At 46.7% G+C, this 16,529-nt stretch overlaps 1 protein-coding gene across 2 annotated transcripts in view; it reads right to left on the reverse strand.

Moving 5' to 3' along the window:
- LAMC2 (laminin subunit gamma 2) overlaps positions 1-16,529 on the reverse strand; it is a 57,340-nt gene that overhangs the window by 9,516 nt on the left and 31,295 nt on the right. For both annotated transcript variants that reach the window (XM_042976364.1, XM_042976365.1), the window contains exons 6-18: positions 14,278-14,414; positions 13,429-13,551; positions 11,529-11,718; positions 10,414-10,526; positions 9,143-9,361; positions 8,332-8,514; positions 7,154-7,399; positions 4,869-5,014; positions 3,763-3,919; positions 3,302-3,507; positions 2,261-2,340; positions 814-963; positions 192-336 (exon numbers count right to left, since the gene is read on the reverse strand). In XM_042976364.1, coding sequence (XP_042832298.1) covers positions 192-336; positions 814-963; positions 2,261-2,340; positions 3,302-3,507; positions 3,763-3,919; positions 4,869-5,014; positions 7,154-7,399; positions 8,332-8,514; positions 9,143-9,361; positions 10,414-10,526; positions 11,529-11,718; positions 13,429-13,551; positions 14,278-14,414 — 2,095 coding nt within the window. The remainder of the gene's footprint in view (positions 1-191; positions 337-813; positions 964-2,260; positions 2,341-3,301; positions 3,508-3,762; positions 3,920-4,868; positions 5,015-7,153; positions 7,400-8,331; positions 8,515-9,142; positions 9,362-10,413; positions 10,527-11,528; positions 11,719-13,428; positions 13,552-14,277; positions 14,415-16,529) is intronic.

The following is a 16,529-nucleotide window of genomic DNA, read 5'->3' on the forward strand; positions in this document are numbered from 1 at the left end:
GGCTAAGGCTTTTTCAGAGGCAGACTAGGGTTTAAGAACAAGGAAATAGTTAACAAGAAAATACACTCCCTAATACAATGCAAGAAAGGTCCATATGGAGGGAAAGCTGAATGATTTGAGATTATGGAACCCCAGAAGAAGCAAGCACTATGGCCCTTTTGTCCACCAAGCACATCAGTACATGCCCTCACCTGAAAAGACTGATCACTGACTCCCTGAAGCTGAGACACGGAATTAAGAAGGCGAAGGCTATGCTGATAAGACCTGTCTGCCTCAATGTCAGCTTGAGTGGCCTCCCCGGACAGCTGCTGGGCCAGGGACTTGGTTTTCTCCAACCTACGGGGTGGGGAGAAAGAACTTTGAGGAACCCACTATTAAAAGCAAACATTCATCCTGTCGTGTAAAAAGTATGGACGTTGGAGTTACCAGAAGAACCAAATGAGGTTATGTGCCAGATGTGTCCCTCTCCATGATCTAAACAAACCTTGAAGTTTATACAGATTAAATCAGAATTCAGCCCGAGTTTCCCACTCCTTGATAACATTTCTACATTCCACGCCACCAGATGGGTTTACTCACATCCTTCAACCACAACTTCCCGCAAGTACTGCAGTCTCTCAAAACACAAATTTTACTTAATCACCCTTTTCTTCCAGCCGTAAAGGCATGTCCTTTCCCCCAAATCAACACACTCCTCTTGTCCTTTAGCATTATTTGCTAACCAAACATGGTGTGCCCCTCACATGTGGTTTGCACCACACCACAGAGGGATGCAGATTATCTTGACCCGTGTGAGGACCCGTTGAAACATACTTTCCCATAAGGCCTTGCACCGCAGAGCCCTCCAGGCTGCCCCTTCCGCCTCCTTCCCGCTGAGCCTTGCGTGCTAGCGACAGCGCTTGTTTGGAATAGTCCTCGGTTTGTCTTACCAGCCGCTCCATGTTACCTGCTGACCCAACATGGCTGAAAGGATTGAAAACAAAGAATCTGAGTTTTCATAGCACAGGGCCTCCTTCAGGTGTTCTATTTGAATGAAGGGAGAGGAGTAAAGGAGCTAGTTTGGCCAGAAACGCCAGACATAATCGATCCAGGTTAGTCGGAATGAGGGGATCTGAAGGTGTTCTGGAGATGGAGCCCACATCTTAGACCGTGGCTGCTGATCTTTTCCGTTCATGGTGGAACCAGGGGGAGCGGGGCGTGGAGACGGGTGCGAGCAGTCCGGGGTGGTGGGGGAAACGGGCGGATAAAATACTACGTTTATAAGCTTTTCTGTGCCGCAAGAAACGCCTAGGTCTGATTTCATCCAGAACCCACACCCCCGTACTCCTGCTGCCACTCGACATTGGACCCTCCTCCAGAAGGGGGCAGAGCCTGTCCGTAAAAGTCCCCCACAAGCTTAGAAAGTGATTTTTAAAGGAGAAACAAACTCGAGGCAGCTCATGCTACAAAAACACAAACCGGCCCCCTTCACGGACTGAATTCCATCTGGATTAACTGAGCCTTGCCACCCTGCTGAGCACTCTTGCTAAGAGCAAACCACTTCACCAGGGTGGTAGGATTTAGTCAGGCTAGGACTAGGGAGCTGCCTGGTACCACTGGGGCCCTGCAGAGCCGGTTTTCGGGAGGAGGCTCCCCGTCTACAGCCCTGGCCCCCACAGGCTAGTGAACAACTCGTTGCTACTTGTTCCCAGGCTCGACGTGGAAGCCTGGGAGTCCCTCAAAGCTGCAGAGCGTTCTCTTCCAAAGGCTGACTTCATTTCACGGGCCAAAAAAAATCACCTCTGACACACACACCAAAGCCATACTGTGAGTCAGAAAAATCTGTGGTAAAAAACCCCTCCACCCGCAACACTTGCCAAATGACCGTGGCCCAGTGGCCACACCTACATACACTAAAAGCCAAGAGGTTTAAAAAAATGGCCCCAAGGCAAGGAAATGGCTGCAAAGGAGGCTGGAGGCATTGAATATGTCGCTTAGGTCCTGAGGATTCTACAGTCTTTATAAGGCTTTTTATTTTTTAATGTTTATTTCTGAGAGAGTGATAGAAGAGGAGCAGAGAGAGGAGACAGAATCCAAAGCAGGGTCTAGGCTTTGAGCAATCAGCACAGAGCCCGACACGGGCTCAAACTCCCAAACCACGAGATCGTGACCCGAGTGGAAGATGCTTAACCGACTGAGCCACCAGGTGCCCCCTGAGGATTCTACGGTCTTGCTCGAGTCTGGCCTTGCAGAGGTAGCCTGAAGCAGGGGGTCTGCTCACCTGTCTGCCAATCTTGTGGCCTCCTGAGCCAGGCTTTGAAAACCATTTGGCCCCACGTAGTGCTCTGAGGGAGGAATGTTCTGAAAAAAGGAGACTTGGTTAAGACTTTGCACTCGGCCCTGAAATCTAAGCGGGTTTCTGTATCTGTCCTGTTAGAACTTGTTGTTAGCCACACAACATTCTACACCCTGATGTCAGGAGTCCCTAGTCACCATAATTATTACATTAAAAAAATATAAGAATAAAGTAGAAATCCAAGACCAAAAAACCCTGTATACAGATACTGATGCATGTAAAAATATATTCATGTTAATATGTATTTTCATATGTATTTAAGGTCGATAGACTATATACCAAGTTTCAGTGGTGGTTATTAATGGCATCAGAGGATTTTTATTTTCTATTTTCTACAAAATAGAATATTTTTGTAATGAAAAAAATCAATATGGATTTTTTAAATCATTTCCTCAGCATATGATTGTCTTCCAATTTCCTTTATTCATTTTTCACCCACTTATTGTCACCATTGTCTTCTGCATTGAGAGGAGAGGGCTCATTCAAATCTCTCCCTCCTACCACCCTAAAAACTACAGCATTAAGAAAATCATACTGGCAACACTCCCCCCACCCCCCCCCGCCCCCCTTTTCAGAATCCTGTCTTCAGAGATTCCTTCCTTCCCACCTTTCCTCTTTATTTCATGCAGCAAACATTTATCACAGCCCCACACTATGCTGTGGGCTGGTAATGCAAATATGAACAAAACTAAATCCTGCCCGCTGGCAGCTTAGGGAGGTGTGCAGTGAGAAGGGAGAAGAGAGCCAACAAGAGGGGTACAGTTAGTGAGAAATGAGCTAGGAAGAACACAAATGCAGTAAAACCGGGAATTATAAGAAGCCAAATAACACGAATAGTTGTGCCTGTTTCCAGAAAAAGTCCAGCTACCTGCCAGGCGGACCTAAAAATGGGAGAGACGGAAAGTCTGCAGGGGGGGTCTCCCGATAGAGCGGGGATCTTCAGTACCCTATCCCAGCAACACCTACAGTGTTTCTCAGGGAGGCCTCGCTTTCCTCCAGGCTCAGGCGCATCTGCGTGACCAGCCTGTGAGTATCTTGAACTCGGTTCTGATACTGACTGCCCAGGGCCCCAATTCTTTCCACGGCCCTCTTGAGGTCATCCAGGCGGCTCAGGTAGCTTTTCTCTTCACTTCTTGCCTTGGCCAGCTGGAGATTGAGAGATCTAATAGCACCTGGTACAGTAAGGAAAAGAAGGATGAGAACTTTCATAATCACAGGGTAATCCAACGTGGAGGGTTGAAAAAGTTACTTTGACTGGCTTATGGCAAAATGGTAAAAAACCAGTAAATGAATGAATGCACGGAACTGCTTTCATTGCCATCATTCAGGTCTCGGGAGAGTCCAGGATAGTCCTCTCTGCAAGTGCTGGGCAGAGACACCTGCTCAACTGATACCCACAGGAGATTATGGAAATCGGCCTTCATCACCTTCTGAAATCTGGGCTTCTCTCAGAATGTCCTGAAGGGTCTGCTCAGCTTGCCGCATCCTGCCTTCCAGCTCCGTGCTGGGCACTGCTCCACCACCACTCTGAGCCCTTGAAACTAGGGCCTCCAGGCTCTGGAGCTGCTGCCTAAACTGGTCCATCTGAAACCACACAGCAAAGAAGATCAGAACAGAGGGTGGAGATCACAGTCCAATACCAGGTACTCCGGTGGGGGGGGGGGGCGGGATAATAGTTAAAAGCCCAGAAATGCTTGGCAGGTCATGGTAGTAGTTAGACTAGAGCCTAGACTCTAAGTTTGAATCCTGGCCCCCCTATTCATTAGCTGTGAGTGTGACCTCAGGCAAGTCACTTTTATCCATTAAATGAGGATAATAAAATATCTCCTAGTTATTTGGGCTAAGTTAGTACCTGTATAGGGCTTAGAACAGTGTCTGGAACAAAGAAAGTGCTTATAGAGGGCAGGTAAAACTGATAAAAAAAAAAAAAAAAGTTGAATTTGTTCTAATCTTCGGGGTTTGGGCCTTCTCTGCCTCTGCCCTTCACCCTAGGAAATAGTAACTAATAATTAACAACATCCATGTCCTTCTCTGGAATGTGAAAGAAATCTCTGGAGGCCATTCTTTGAACAGTCTTGACAACCTTCTAGACTCCATGGATCTTCTATATATTTTTGTTTTGCAAAGGACCTCTTACAAATCCAACTAGAAAGTGGTATAAGTGGAAAGAGTACTGAATTCACAGGGAATTCAGGGTGGGATTCTTGGCTCCACCTGGCCATGTGACTGAAAGGTCGCAGATGTCCTGAGACTTGCTCAGTGAAAACGGACATCAGAATACGTTCTCTTGCAAATTCACAAAGTTATCAAGTGTACCAAATGAGACAGTATCTGCAAAAGGGTACTTTTGAAAAGTCTATTTAAGAGCATCTGAAACCTATTACTACATCTTAACATAGCAATTTTTAAAGCAACAAATAGTAATCTCCACCCTCATCCCCAGGAGGCTAGGAGGGTCCTAGATTTGTGACAGACCCACCCAGTAGACACTTAGACTGTCCTTATGGGGGTGAGAGTTAGGTAACATGCACACCTGAATCTTCACTTGATTATAGCAAGCTGGGCAGCTGGTTAATGCTGCATGCTCACAGGTGAGGCCGCCAAACCCTGGCTTGCAAACACAGCTGCCATCACTTCGGCACTCCCCAGGCTCTGAGCCCATTGGGTTGCAGTTGCAAGCTAGAGAGAAAAGACAAAGCATTCATATCAAGCTAACTCTAGAAACTGGAGTTATAGCAAAGGTAAAAGGATCAAGTCACCAATGGCAAAGAATCCTTCTTTGCCCTTGTCAGTTCACACTGTGCTAGATTCCTCTCTTGCCTGGGACTCCAACTACATTTCCACTATAGATAGAGCTTGGGAATCCTCTAGTAAGTTTGGTGAACATGTGGATAAAGAGGGACTACAACAGTGCATCCTTTCTGGTGGTGCTTTTTTCCTCCCATTAAGTTGTAAAGCTGTCGGATATTCTGCAGGTGCTCTAGCTCACTCTATCTTATAGATGAAGAATAGGAGCTCAGAGAGGTTGAGTCATCTGTAGGTCACACAGCAAGTAAATGGCAAGCCAGAATGAGAACTTGGAAAAGAGGCAATGCTCTTTTCCTTTTGCTCTGCTGCCTTTGATGTAGGAAATGCAGTTTAAAAAAAAGTATCTTTATTCATTCATACTGATTGAGCACCTATGTGCCACACTGTTCTAGGAGCAGAGGATAGAACAGTGGGTGAGGTAGTGCACTAAGGGAGTTAAAGTGATTCTCTTGGTTGCTCTATGACGCTTGTGAAATACTTGGCACATAATATCACATGTAAGTGTCTTGTTACTTACATATTTTTGTCTTATTAGCATATGATCTCTTCGGGGGCTGGAACTGACCTATTCATTGCTATGCCCTAGCATCTAGTTCCATATTTGGATACTTGGCAGGGATTTGACAAAAGATAGTTGAGTGAAGAAATGTATAGTTTAAAGCCAGTAAAGTCTCCTAATAACTCCTTATTGCTAGAGTTATTTTGTTTACAGTGTACTTTCTCATATGCTCTTCTATTTACAACCACTTTGAGCTAAATATTCATCCATATGAAGAAGCTGAGGCTCAGATTAACTGCCATAACCAGTATAATACAATAGGTAAAAAAAAACTAGACTTGAACTCAATACTGCAAAAATGGCATGTGGGCTCTTCCTATCATGGGGTACTTCCAAGCACACTGGAGCCAACCCATGGGGTTGGGGTTAGGGCAGGTGGGATCTCTGCCCCTGTGTGGAAGCCTCAGGTTGCACAGAGATCCTTAGGCATTTTCAGGGGTGGAGGTTCTGTGGGCTGGGCTCCCTGCAGACCTTACAAGGAACTGGGAGTCCTCCAATCTGGGTCCCCAGAGGCCCTCGTGGCTCTGTTATGATAAACAAGCCCCTGCATTCTGGGCATCAGGGCTGGTCTGGGACCTTTGCAACTGAGTGTAGGTCTGTGGGGGCAGGCCAGCTCCCTAGAACTGAACTTCTGGAATATAGGACATGTGCAGAGGCTGGAAAGAAGGGCCAAGTGAGAGGATCCATGTGCACATGGGCGCTTTGATCTGAAGCAGCCCTAAGGAGTGCTCCCAGATAGCTGCTGCTTTGAAGCCAGGTCTCCTTAGAACTTGAAACTGTTACCTTTGTCTACATCAATTACCCTGACTTCCTGAGAGGGTCTCTTAAACTGCTTCACAGCACCCCCCTCGCCACCTCTGTGTGTTCAGGCTTAGTCTCTGGTCCTTTCTTGCTGTCCTGAGAGGCTTGCCAACACTTCCTCTGCCAGCCTTGGAACCAGGCATATGACCTGGCTGCTTCGCACCTCCTCTTCCACTCAGGAATTTAAGCCTGGCCTTCTCTACTTCTCCCACCCAGCTTTAACCCACTTGACACCCTCCAGCTCTGTCTTCCAGAACCCTGCTTGAGGGGTCTTAAGGCCTTTGACAGGTGAAAAGTCCAAACTGTTCGTGGGCCAGTCAGAGAAACCACAGTAGCATCCTATTACCTGCTGTTGGCCCAGCTGATTTGTATTTTTTTTAAATTAATTTTTTTTAAACGTTCTTATTTATTTTTGAGAGAGACGGAGCATGAACGGGGAGGGTCACAGAAAGAGGGAGACACAGAATCTGAAACCGGCTCCAGGCTCTGAGCTGTCAGCACAGAGCCCGACGCGGGGCTCGAACTCACGGACTGTGAGATCATGACCTGAGCTGAAGTCGGACACTCAACCGACCGAGCCACCCAGGCGCCCCTGATTTGTATGTTCTTACATGTGTGCACATGCCATCTGTCGAGGGATGCCATCTTACCTCGACACTTGTCTGCTGGGTTGGTAGCCAAAGGGTCCCCAAAGTAGCCTGCTTTGCACCGGTCACAGTGGGCACCAGCTGTGTTGTGGATGCACTTCAGACACCTGCCTGTCAGGCGGTCGCAGTTCCCGGAAGCACCGGGATCCACGTTGTTGTTGCACTGACAGAGCTGACAAGGCCTCACTGGGCCATGTTCCCCAAATGGGTCCCCAAAGTAGCCATCTGCACAGAGCTCACAGCGGGCACCTGGAAGAAACAAACGCCTGAGCCTGAGTGGTCATCTGTCGATGGCAAGAACAGGTGCAGGGGCCTGGGTCCCAGTCACTCTCTGGAAGAGTCTCCCACCCTGGACCCCAGAACGATAGCAGGAGCAGGTGCCCAGGGCAGGAGGTCAGCTCTTCCATTCCATGGTGGTCCCAGATGTTAGAACACAGCAGCCCTACTAGGAGGCTTCCTGCCGATTAACTAGATGGTTGAGGAAGTCAGATTTATAGTACCATCACTGAGGCTGTTGCTGAAGAATGAACTTTCAGACCGACCAGAGAAATGTGACATTTTCTTTTAAATTTCTTAATGTTTATTTTTGAGAGACAGAGTGTGAGCGGGTGAGGAACAGAGAGAAAGACACAGAATCCGAAGAGGCTCCAGGCTCTGAGCTGACAGCGCAGAGCCGGACGTGGGGCTCGAACTCACAAGCTGTGAGATCATGACCTGAGCCGAAGTCGGGTGCTTAACCGACTGAGCCACCCAGGCGCCCATGTGACATTTTATTTTTTTTTAAAGTCTACATGCAACATGGGGCTCAAACCGACAACTCCAAGATCAAGAGTTGCATCCTCTACTGACTGAGCCAGCCAGGTGCCCCAAGAGAGGTGGCATTTAAAAGGCCACTAAGTTTCCCTTCTGTACTGCGGTTCATTTTGTAAAACTGAAGCCACGTATTTCATCTGCAGCCTTCGCCTCCTAATTACAAACCTCCTAAAACAGCATTGGCCACACACACATAACCTACAAAACCATGCGCTGCCCTTCCTCACCTCTCGGGCATATTCTTCTCTTTAGAATGAGCCCGTTTACGTGAACGCTAAGGAATTATAATTCCCCAGAATTTTTTTGGAAGAGCAGCTGTTGATGTGGATTTGTGGCATCAGGACAGGGAAGCAGGCCATGGGCCTTACCGGTGACCCCGTGGGGGCAGTTATTGCACACCACCTCCTCTGTCTCGGGCATCACGGAGCAGCTGAACCCGTTGCGGCAGGGGCACGGCTTGCAGCTGCGGGGGTCATGTGGATCGTTGTAGAAACCAATAGGGCAGTCGGCACATTCGATGTCAAGATTTTCATCCCCCGAATAACAATCTCCTGGGAGGGAGCAAGAAAGGAGGGGCAGAGAAATGAGCAGGGTAAAACAATACACTTCCTTTAATATGGATGAGGTGTGGGAGGCAGAGCGGGGTGACCAAAACCTTCCTTTTTGAAGCTTTCTCCAAAGTGAGCACTGGCATTCACCTTTGCCTTAGTACCAACTCCAGACCTGGCCACGACCCTGAATCTCACCCTGGCTCTCCTACTCTAGGGAGACATAGCTTCCTTTACCATCCATACCTCAATGCTGCTCCCCCAGTCCCCACGGCCTGAGGCCATTTGTCCACACATTCATTCAGACCCTGACATTGCCTTTGATGTCTCCATACAATTCTTGAAACTCCACACCAACTACACCAACCCCCCCACCCCCCACTGAACCCTGACAGCCATTTCCTGTAACCTGGTACCTTTCCCACAACCTTGTGGCATTTCCATAATGAAAAGGATTGAGTGTAATAAAGCTCCATGTCCATCCTGTCAGACTCCAGCCCCTACCTTCCTAACCCTTTCCCATCTCCAAAATGAGTTGAGGCAGGGTCTTACATAGCTCCGTTTCTTCCTCAGGAGTCCCCAGCCCCCTAGCAGTACCCCAGCCACCTGGAACAGGTGTCTTTTCACTCACCTGTGTCTGGATCGCAGGCTCCTCCCCCTTGGCAGTTACATGGAATACAGGTGCCAAAAGGTCCCAGTCTGGCAGAATCTCTTTTGTAGCCAGAAGCACAATCCTGGCAGAACTGCCCTTTGTACCCAACGGGACATACGCATTGTTCAACCCAGGGTGCTGGGGCCCCGGAGACAGGGCGAGCTGAAATCAGGGTCACGTTGTCAAGGTACCCAGTACCTGCAATATGGAGAACAGGTTTAGAAGCCAGCAGGTGGTGAGGTCTGAAGATCTAAAGTCAGGCCTCTCTCTAGATTTCAGACTTAACACCCTAACACAGATGAGTGGCGTTCACTCACTATGCCACAGGTACAGCAGTCCATCATGACTGACGCACATCAGAAAAGCCAGGGTTTAAATTCTGGTTCCACCCTCACCAACTGTGTGAAGTGGGCAAGTTGCATAACTTTACAATGGTTTCCTCAACTGTAGAAGTAAGAATGGTCTCTGCCTCCCATGTTGGTTGTGACATTAAATGGGACAACTGCATATGTTACGTGCTTGGTTCAAGGTAAAGATTCAATAAACTTAATAAACACCGTTTCCTCTTAATGCAAATAAAGCAGGAATGATATAGAAACTATGCATGCCAGCTATGCTTCCTGTTTAAGTGTGGAGAAAGCTCAAACTCCCATATAAATCCAATTGGGATGAGGAATACCCCACATGTGAAGGTCAATAAACAGAGTTAACAGGGGTGCCTGGGTGGCTCAGTCGGTTGGGTATCTGACTTCTGCTCAGGTCATGACTTCAACTTTCCTGGGTTTTGAGCCCCATGCCAGGCTCTGTGCCGACAGCTCAAAGCCTGGAGCCTGCCTCGGATTCTGTGTCTCCCTCTCTCTCTCTGTCCCTCTTCTGCTAGTGCTGTCTCTCTCAAGAATAAAAATTAACAAACTTAAAAAATATAAAAGTAACAGAATAAACGTGATGTCTGAACATGGTAGCCCTGAGTATAATCCCAAAGGAATTCCAGGAATAGAGGGCTCATTGTGGATGCCATTGCTTAGCCTAAGGGAACATGCCCAATTGTTGCAGATCCTCTTCAAGTCCGCTTTCACCTAAATCTGGACTCTTTTAAGCAAAGTAGCATCATTTCATTCTTCATTGGTGTTAACCTTCTTTTAGAGAAACATTACTTCTAACTTCTAGAATGTGAAAATTTAGACCCAGAGACTCGATCATAAACCATCCTGAAACAAAACCTAAAGAATTCATTTCCCTTCATCGCTTACTGTATTCTCCATAGGTAGCTCGGATCCGCAGGGCCGTGAGGTTACGCAGTAACCTCCGATACTCAAAGTAACTCAGCTGGGGGCTCCAGTTACTGCTTGGGCGTTCATTTAACCTGCAGGATTTAAAGCCAAAAGCTTAAAAATCCAACTCTTATCAAAATACACCCAAGAATGTGGGAACAGCTAAGCCCCTTCACAGTCCTGCCTAACCAGGGGGACGAAGGATGGGTAGCTGCATCTTTATAGGCATGAACTTGGAGTTTCCTTCCTCCCACGGGGGGAGGGGGGGGGGAAGGCAGTGATGGAGGGCACCCCAATGTTGGAAGCCCAGCTCCAGGGCTCATGGCATCCGGTGATGGTCCAAGTCTTCAGAGCCCACTTCCTATTCTTGGCCACACAAAACTTAGTATCAGGAACATCTTCAAGTTCAAGAAGCCCTGACCCTCAAGGGAGCTGCCATTAGCTTTTGGTTTTAAATGACTTAGCACATTTCACTTACACTCTCCAAGAGTCCGCTTTCACGTTCTACACTGCCCACGTCTTGATTTATCATTACAGTATCTGGCTGCATCAGATCACCAGCCCCTGCGCTCATCTTTCAGATTTTGGTTTGTGTTCCAGAAACAACCCTACCCCTTCTGTTTCATTCCCTGACCCCACTTCTCACTGTATTCCTGTCCCCAACTCCACATTTCACTCATGCGTCACTGCTTAGAATTTCCTACTGCACAAAACCTCCTCGAGCATGACTTAACTGCCTCTGCCTGGCTAACCTTCCCCCAACCCCTCCTTCTTTCCTTAGAAAACTGTTCATGTGTCATGTGTTCTTGGGAAGCTGTCCGTGACCACTACAGTGTGGGTTATGTGTGTCTCCTCTGTTCAAAATATCTGTGCCCACCTTGTCCATCTAGTCACTTTCAAGCCACACTGTAATACTGTTTATTTTTTTCTCCTGTTAGCTTGTCAGGGGCTTCAGGGCAGGAAGCACGTCCTGTTTCTGTATATAATACCATGTCTGGTATGTGAAAGGTGCTCAGAAAAGCTTGTTAAATGAACAAAGGAACTGGACTTCAATCAGTTTTGGTGTTTGACCTGTGTGTAGTCACTCTTCTTACCTGAACGTGTAAGTCTTGGTGATCCCACATGGCAGTGTCTTGCCACGTGGCATCAAGGGAGCTGTGACCCGCAGACCAGCACCTTCCAGGATCACATCGTGAGCAGATGGGTGTCTGCCTCCCCTGTCCACACGGTAGTCAAAGGACAGGGTTTGCCCATAGCTCACCTGCTGATTCCCAAGAAATTTGGCTATGAAACAGAATTTGAAAAGATTGAGATCAGTGTGAAGCTGGAGAAGCAAACGAGCAAGCAAGTTTGGCATGAACGTTGGTGATTTCTGTGGGAGTCCTGTGTTGCCAGTGTATCGCCCTGCCCCAGACCACCCTTCCAGAAGAGCCAGCTCACGGACATGGCCATACTGCTATCAGTTACAAAGGAGGGTTCGTTACTAAAATGCTAAAAGGGCCTCCTTATAAGACCATTCCACTTATTAGATGATGTATAAAGATCTGAGGTATGTTGGCAATAGTACCCTCTGTTACATACACTTCATAGTTCACAGACATCGTTACATTTGGTGTTAATTCTTGGAGGTGGTATTCCCATTTGACAGCTGAGAGTTGAAATTTAGAAACGTTAAGAGGACAACTTGCCTAGATACTGCATATTAACTGACGTGAGTTAACCTTTTTAATTTATAAAGGGTTAAAACTTTGAGCAATGCCTTATTTTCACTTTTCCACCTGCTTCTCAGTAGGTCCACAGATTTGACCACTATTTTGTCTTGGTGGGAAGCCTAGAAACTTCCCACTTGATTAAAGTAGGAACTGCAGCCAGACTCTGGCTGCCTGATACAGTCCTGTTGTTTTTTTTTTTTTTTTTTTTTTTTTTTTTTTTTTTTTTTGTTTTTTTTTTTTTTTTTAAATCAAAACATATACATTTTTTTCAGGAATAGAATTTAGTGATTCATCACTTATGTATAACAGCCAGTGTTCATCCCAACCAGTGTCCTCCTTAATTCCCCTCACCACTTTAGCCCTTCTCCCCCCACCACCCAACATGCCACCAGCAATCCTGTTTTTCTGTATTTAGGAGTCCCTTATGGTTTGTCTCCCTCTGTTTTTATATTTTTACTTCCCTTCCCTTATGTTCACCTGTTTTGTATCTTAAATTTCACATGAGTGAAATCATGTGACTACCTTTGACTTTTCTCTGACTTAGCATAATACATTCTAGTTCCATCCACGTTGTTGCAAATGGCAAGATTTCATTTTTTATCACTAATATTCCATTGAATATATATACCACATTCTCATGCATCGGTCCAATGGACATCTGGGCTCTTTCCATACCTTGGCTCTTATTGGTTGTGCTATTATTGGCTATGATTATAGTGCTGCTATAAACAGTGGGGTGCATGTGCCCCTTTGAAACATCACTTCTGTATCCTCTGGATGAATACCTAGTGCAATTGCCGGGTCATAGGGTAGTTCTATTTTTAACTTTTTGAGGAACCCTCATACTGTTTTCCAGAGTGGCTGTACCAGTTTGCATTCCCACACAGTCCTGTTCTGTTGTGCCATGACTTTGTCAATAGGGCTGAAGCTCCAACCGTCGTCTGGAGATAGTGTTCAAAACAGCAATGAGTGACCCGGTTTTCACATTCTCTACCTCCATTTTTCTATCATGACTTCGAGTCTTAAAAGTTGGATTCTAGGGGCACCTGGGTGGCTTAGTTGGTTAAGCGTCCAACTTCGGCTCAGGTCATGATCTCGTGGTCTGTGAGTTCGAGCCCCGCATTGGGCTCTGTGCTGACTGCGCAGAGCCTTGAACCTGTTTCAGATTCTGAGTCTCCCTCTCTCTCTGACCCTCCCCCGTTCATGCTCGGTCTCTCTCTCTCAAAAATAAACGTTAAAAAAAAAAAAAAGTTGGATTCTATAAGAAAAGTACCATACGTACCAGGAGCTACAAAGTAGACAGGGTCTGATCGTCGTGCAGAGCTAAACACATCTCGATGGCGTTGTGACCACTGCAGCTTTGCAGGAGCCCCATATCTTTGGACAGCCTTCCAGCCGTCAACATCTGAAACACAAAATCACTCTGCATTCAGACAAACCTCTTCATCTATTGAGTTGAACAAGACAAGACTTGATTGCCAAAAAGTCCTAGAGGTGAATAACTAGTGGGGTTTTCTTAATAGTTCCACACTTCCCTGTGCCCTTCTCTACTTGGGCTTCAACTTCACCTCCCACCCCACAGCTGCTTTGACTTGAGTCTGATTCTTGTAATTCATACTTTTATTTACATAAGTTCTGGCCTTAGTTTCTCTTTGAACACATTAGACCCTCTTAACTAAGCTGAAATCCTATCCATCTCCTATGTTTTTATGGTGTTTTGTAGCTTGGTAACTAATTTCACATATATTGCATGTAATGTATGTGAAAGCAGTGTTAGTGTTATTAGTATTAGTTATCACATAACCCACCCCCCCCCCCCACCGCCCCCATCCAAATGAAAGACTCTTGTGGTTTTAAAATACATGGAGATGGGAAATGCCAGGGACATGAAAATTTGGTCTCTTTATTTTATGTTTTTCATGTGCTAATATAAGGAAACTGTTCAGGTAGGACTTTTTCAAGTCATTAGGATCTGTCTTATTGCCCTGACCAAATAATGTATGTTAAAATCTAGAAGAGAAATGCTAAAGATCAGTCAAGAGTCCCGTGCTGTGATGAGGAGGGAGGTTGTCTGTAAACACAAAGCCCTATACGGTATTAAAAACAGAATTCTAGAAACAGGACACTTTACCTTGATGGAAAGTAGAGATGATTTTATGGACACTGTAGTCTCTAGAGCTGTGGCAGTTGGCTGAATGCCCATAGCAAAAACACTGGGTGCAGCCCTCGGGGTTTCCCCCATCCAGGTGATAGTAACCTGGTCGACACCTGTAGCAGCATTTTAGAAATCGGGACAATGTTATGGGTTACTTCTTAGTTCATATAGAGAACATGACGACTGATCTTTTCTTTCTCTCCCACCTGGCCCTGTTAATTCCCAGAGCTAGGAAATCCTAAATTACACGTACCACCCTCACTCCCAAACCTGATGGACAATCACAGCCACCCACTGAGACAGCATGAACATTCACTTTCCCTCTGGTAGAGCAGAATCACATTTGACTTGGTGGTCTGGGAACTTAGTGATTTTTCCATTCATGCTGAGGAATTGAGTGGAGGCCACATGAGCGGGACAAAGAGTCAGGGCAAGAGTATGTAGAGCTGGCCCTGTGTTAGAGAAAGTGTTTGATGGAGGCAAAAAAGTGGGAGGTTGGAGGCCAGGCAAGGAAAGGCAAACACCCGGGTCCCAGCACCCTCTCAGCTGTACTGACCCGCATGAAATACCAGGTGCTGCCCACTATCCCTGCCCCTTAACCTGGGCTCTGGCCCACAGGGGAAGGGGCAGGTGAAGGTATGACAAAGAAGGATGGCTCTCCACAAAAGCAAGATGTGGGCTGGCATCCCACCTGCCAGTGGCTTCTCTGAGGGCCACAGCTACCAGGCAAATTGCAGATGTTGGGGTCACAGAAGGAAAAACTGGGGAGGACTTGTTTTTCCATTTGAGTTAATTACATCCTTCTACATGAAATAATAGTTTCAACTATCATTTTTTTAGCACTTATTTCCAATGTTCTTAGATGAAGACACCCAGGTCAGGGAGGTTAAGAAACTTGTTCGAGGTCCTACAGCTGGTAGGTGACTGAGGCAAGATTCAAACCAGGTACATCTGCCTCTAAGTCATGTGGTCTAATCCATGGGACTCTGTGTTGGGAGTCTGTTTCGTTGTGCAAAATCACAGAAAAGCAGGTTGGCTGTGAACAGTAAATGCTTCAGAGAACAGCTGTAAGTAAGCATTCTTTTTTTTTCTCTAGAGAGCAAAGGCTTTAAAAAAAAAAATTATGGTTTCTGCGGAGGAAACCTGTAGGTTAAAAGGGATTGGAAGGAAGGAAGGGAGGGGCACAGAAAGTGAGGGGAAGGAACTGAGGGAAATCAGGCAAAACTAAACCGTGTTTAGGGATGTACTTGGGTAATAACTTATGAAGAAAAGGAAGGAAGCAATTACACAGGTCGGAATAGTGGTCCCTTCTAGAAAGAAGGGAGGGTATCGTCAGTTGAGATGGCAAATTTTTAGTGAAGGTCTATTTCTTAGAATCAATTGGTGATGCTGACGACATTTATGGTATGTGCTTTTCTATTTCTGTCCTACACTTCGAACTTAAAAACCTTTCAACAAGTGACTCCTCTTTTCACGCTTTTCTATACCCCCACCTCAGCCCCAAGGAACTCCCTGAAAACACAAGTGGGAATGTATCTGGAATTTTCTCTGCCCAGGTATAAGTGATTGTCAGAATGGCAAAGAACTGCTTTCTTTAAGGAAATGAGAAGAAAGCCTTTACCGCCTTTACCTCTTGGGCCAGCCTCACAGCACTCAGCTCACAACAATCTTAGAGAAGAGTTTTAGAAGTCTGGGCAGTCTGTCCTTAAGGAATATCTTGCAAGCAGCGACTGAGGGTGGATCGCTGTTTACTGTGCCACCTGCCCCAACATGGCTTGGGGCCCAACGGGCTCGTACGTCTCCCGGCTCATGTGTGTGCATGTAACCACGGTTCTGCCCCTGGGCGGCTCCTTTTCTGCACACGATGGTTCTATATGGCCATACACGGAGATATTTCCTCTTACAAGCATTTTCCCAACGTGCTTGATTAGGCCAGGTCTTTTCTGGGGCCCAGCTGAGTCATGTGACCTCACTGCATACCACCTTATATGGGAGCACCTAGGATTCGGAGTCAGCTGGCAAGGGGACTCACTGGGGCCCTGTGCCTCTGCGGCCCTTGTAAACAGACAGAAGGGGCCCACGGCAAGAGCATAGAGTCCAGTGAGACTCGGGGGCTCTGTGGTATTTTTTTTAAAAGGCAAGTTTTTGAGGACAGAGGGCAGGACCGAGGTCCTCAGCATTTAAGTGTCCCTTTTCCACAACCACACTCGGAGGATAAAGCCTCATGC

This window comes from Panthera tigris, chromosome F3 (genome assembly GCF_018350195.1).
Source record: "Panthera tigris isolate Pti1 chromosome F3, P.tigris_Pti1_mat1.1, whole genome shotgun sequence".
In the NCBI taxonomy this organism is placed as follows: domain Eukaryota; kingdom Metazoa; phylum Chordata; class Mammalia; order Carnivora; family Felidae; genus Panthera; species Panthera tigris.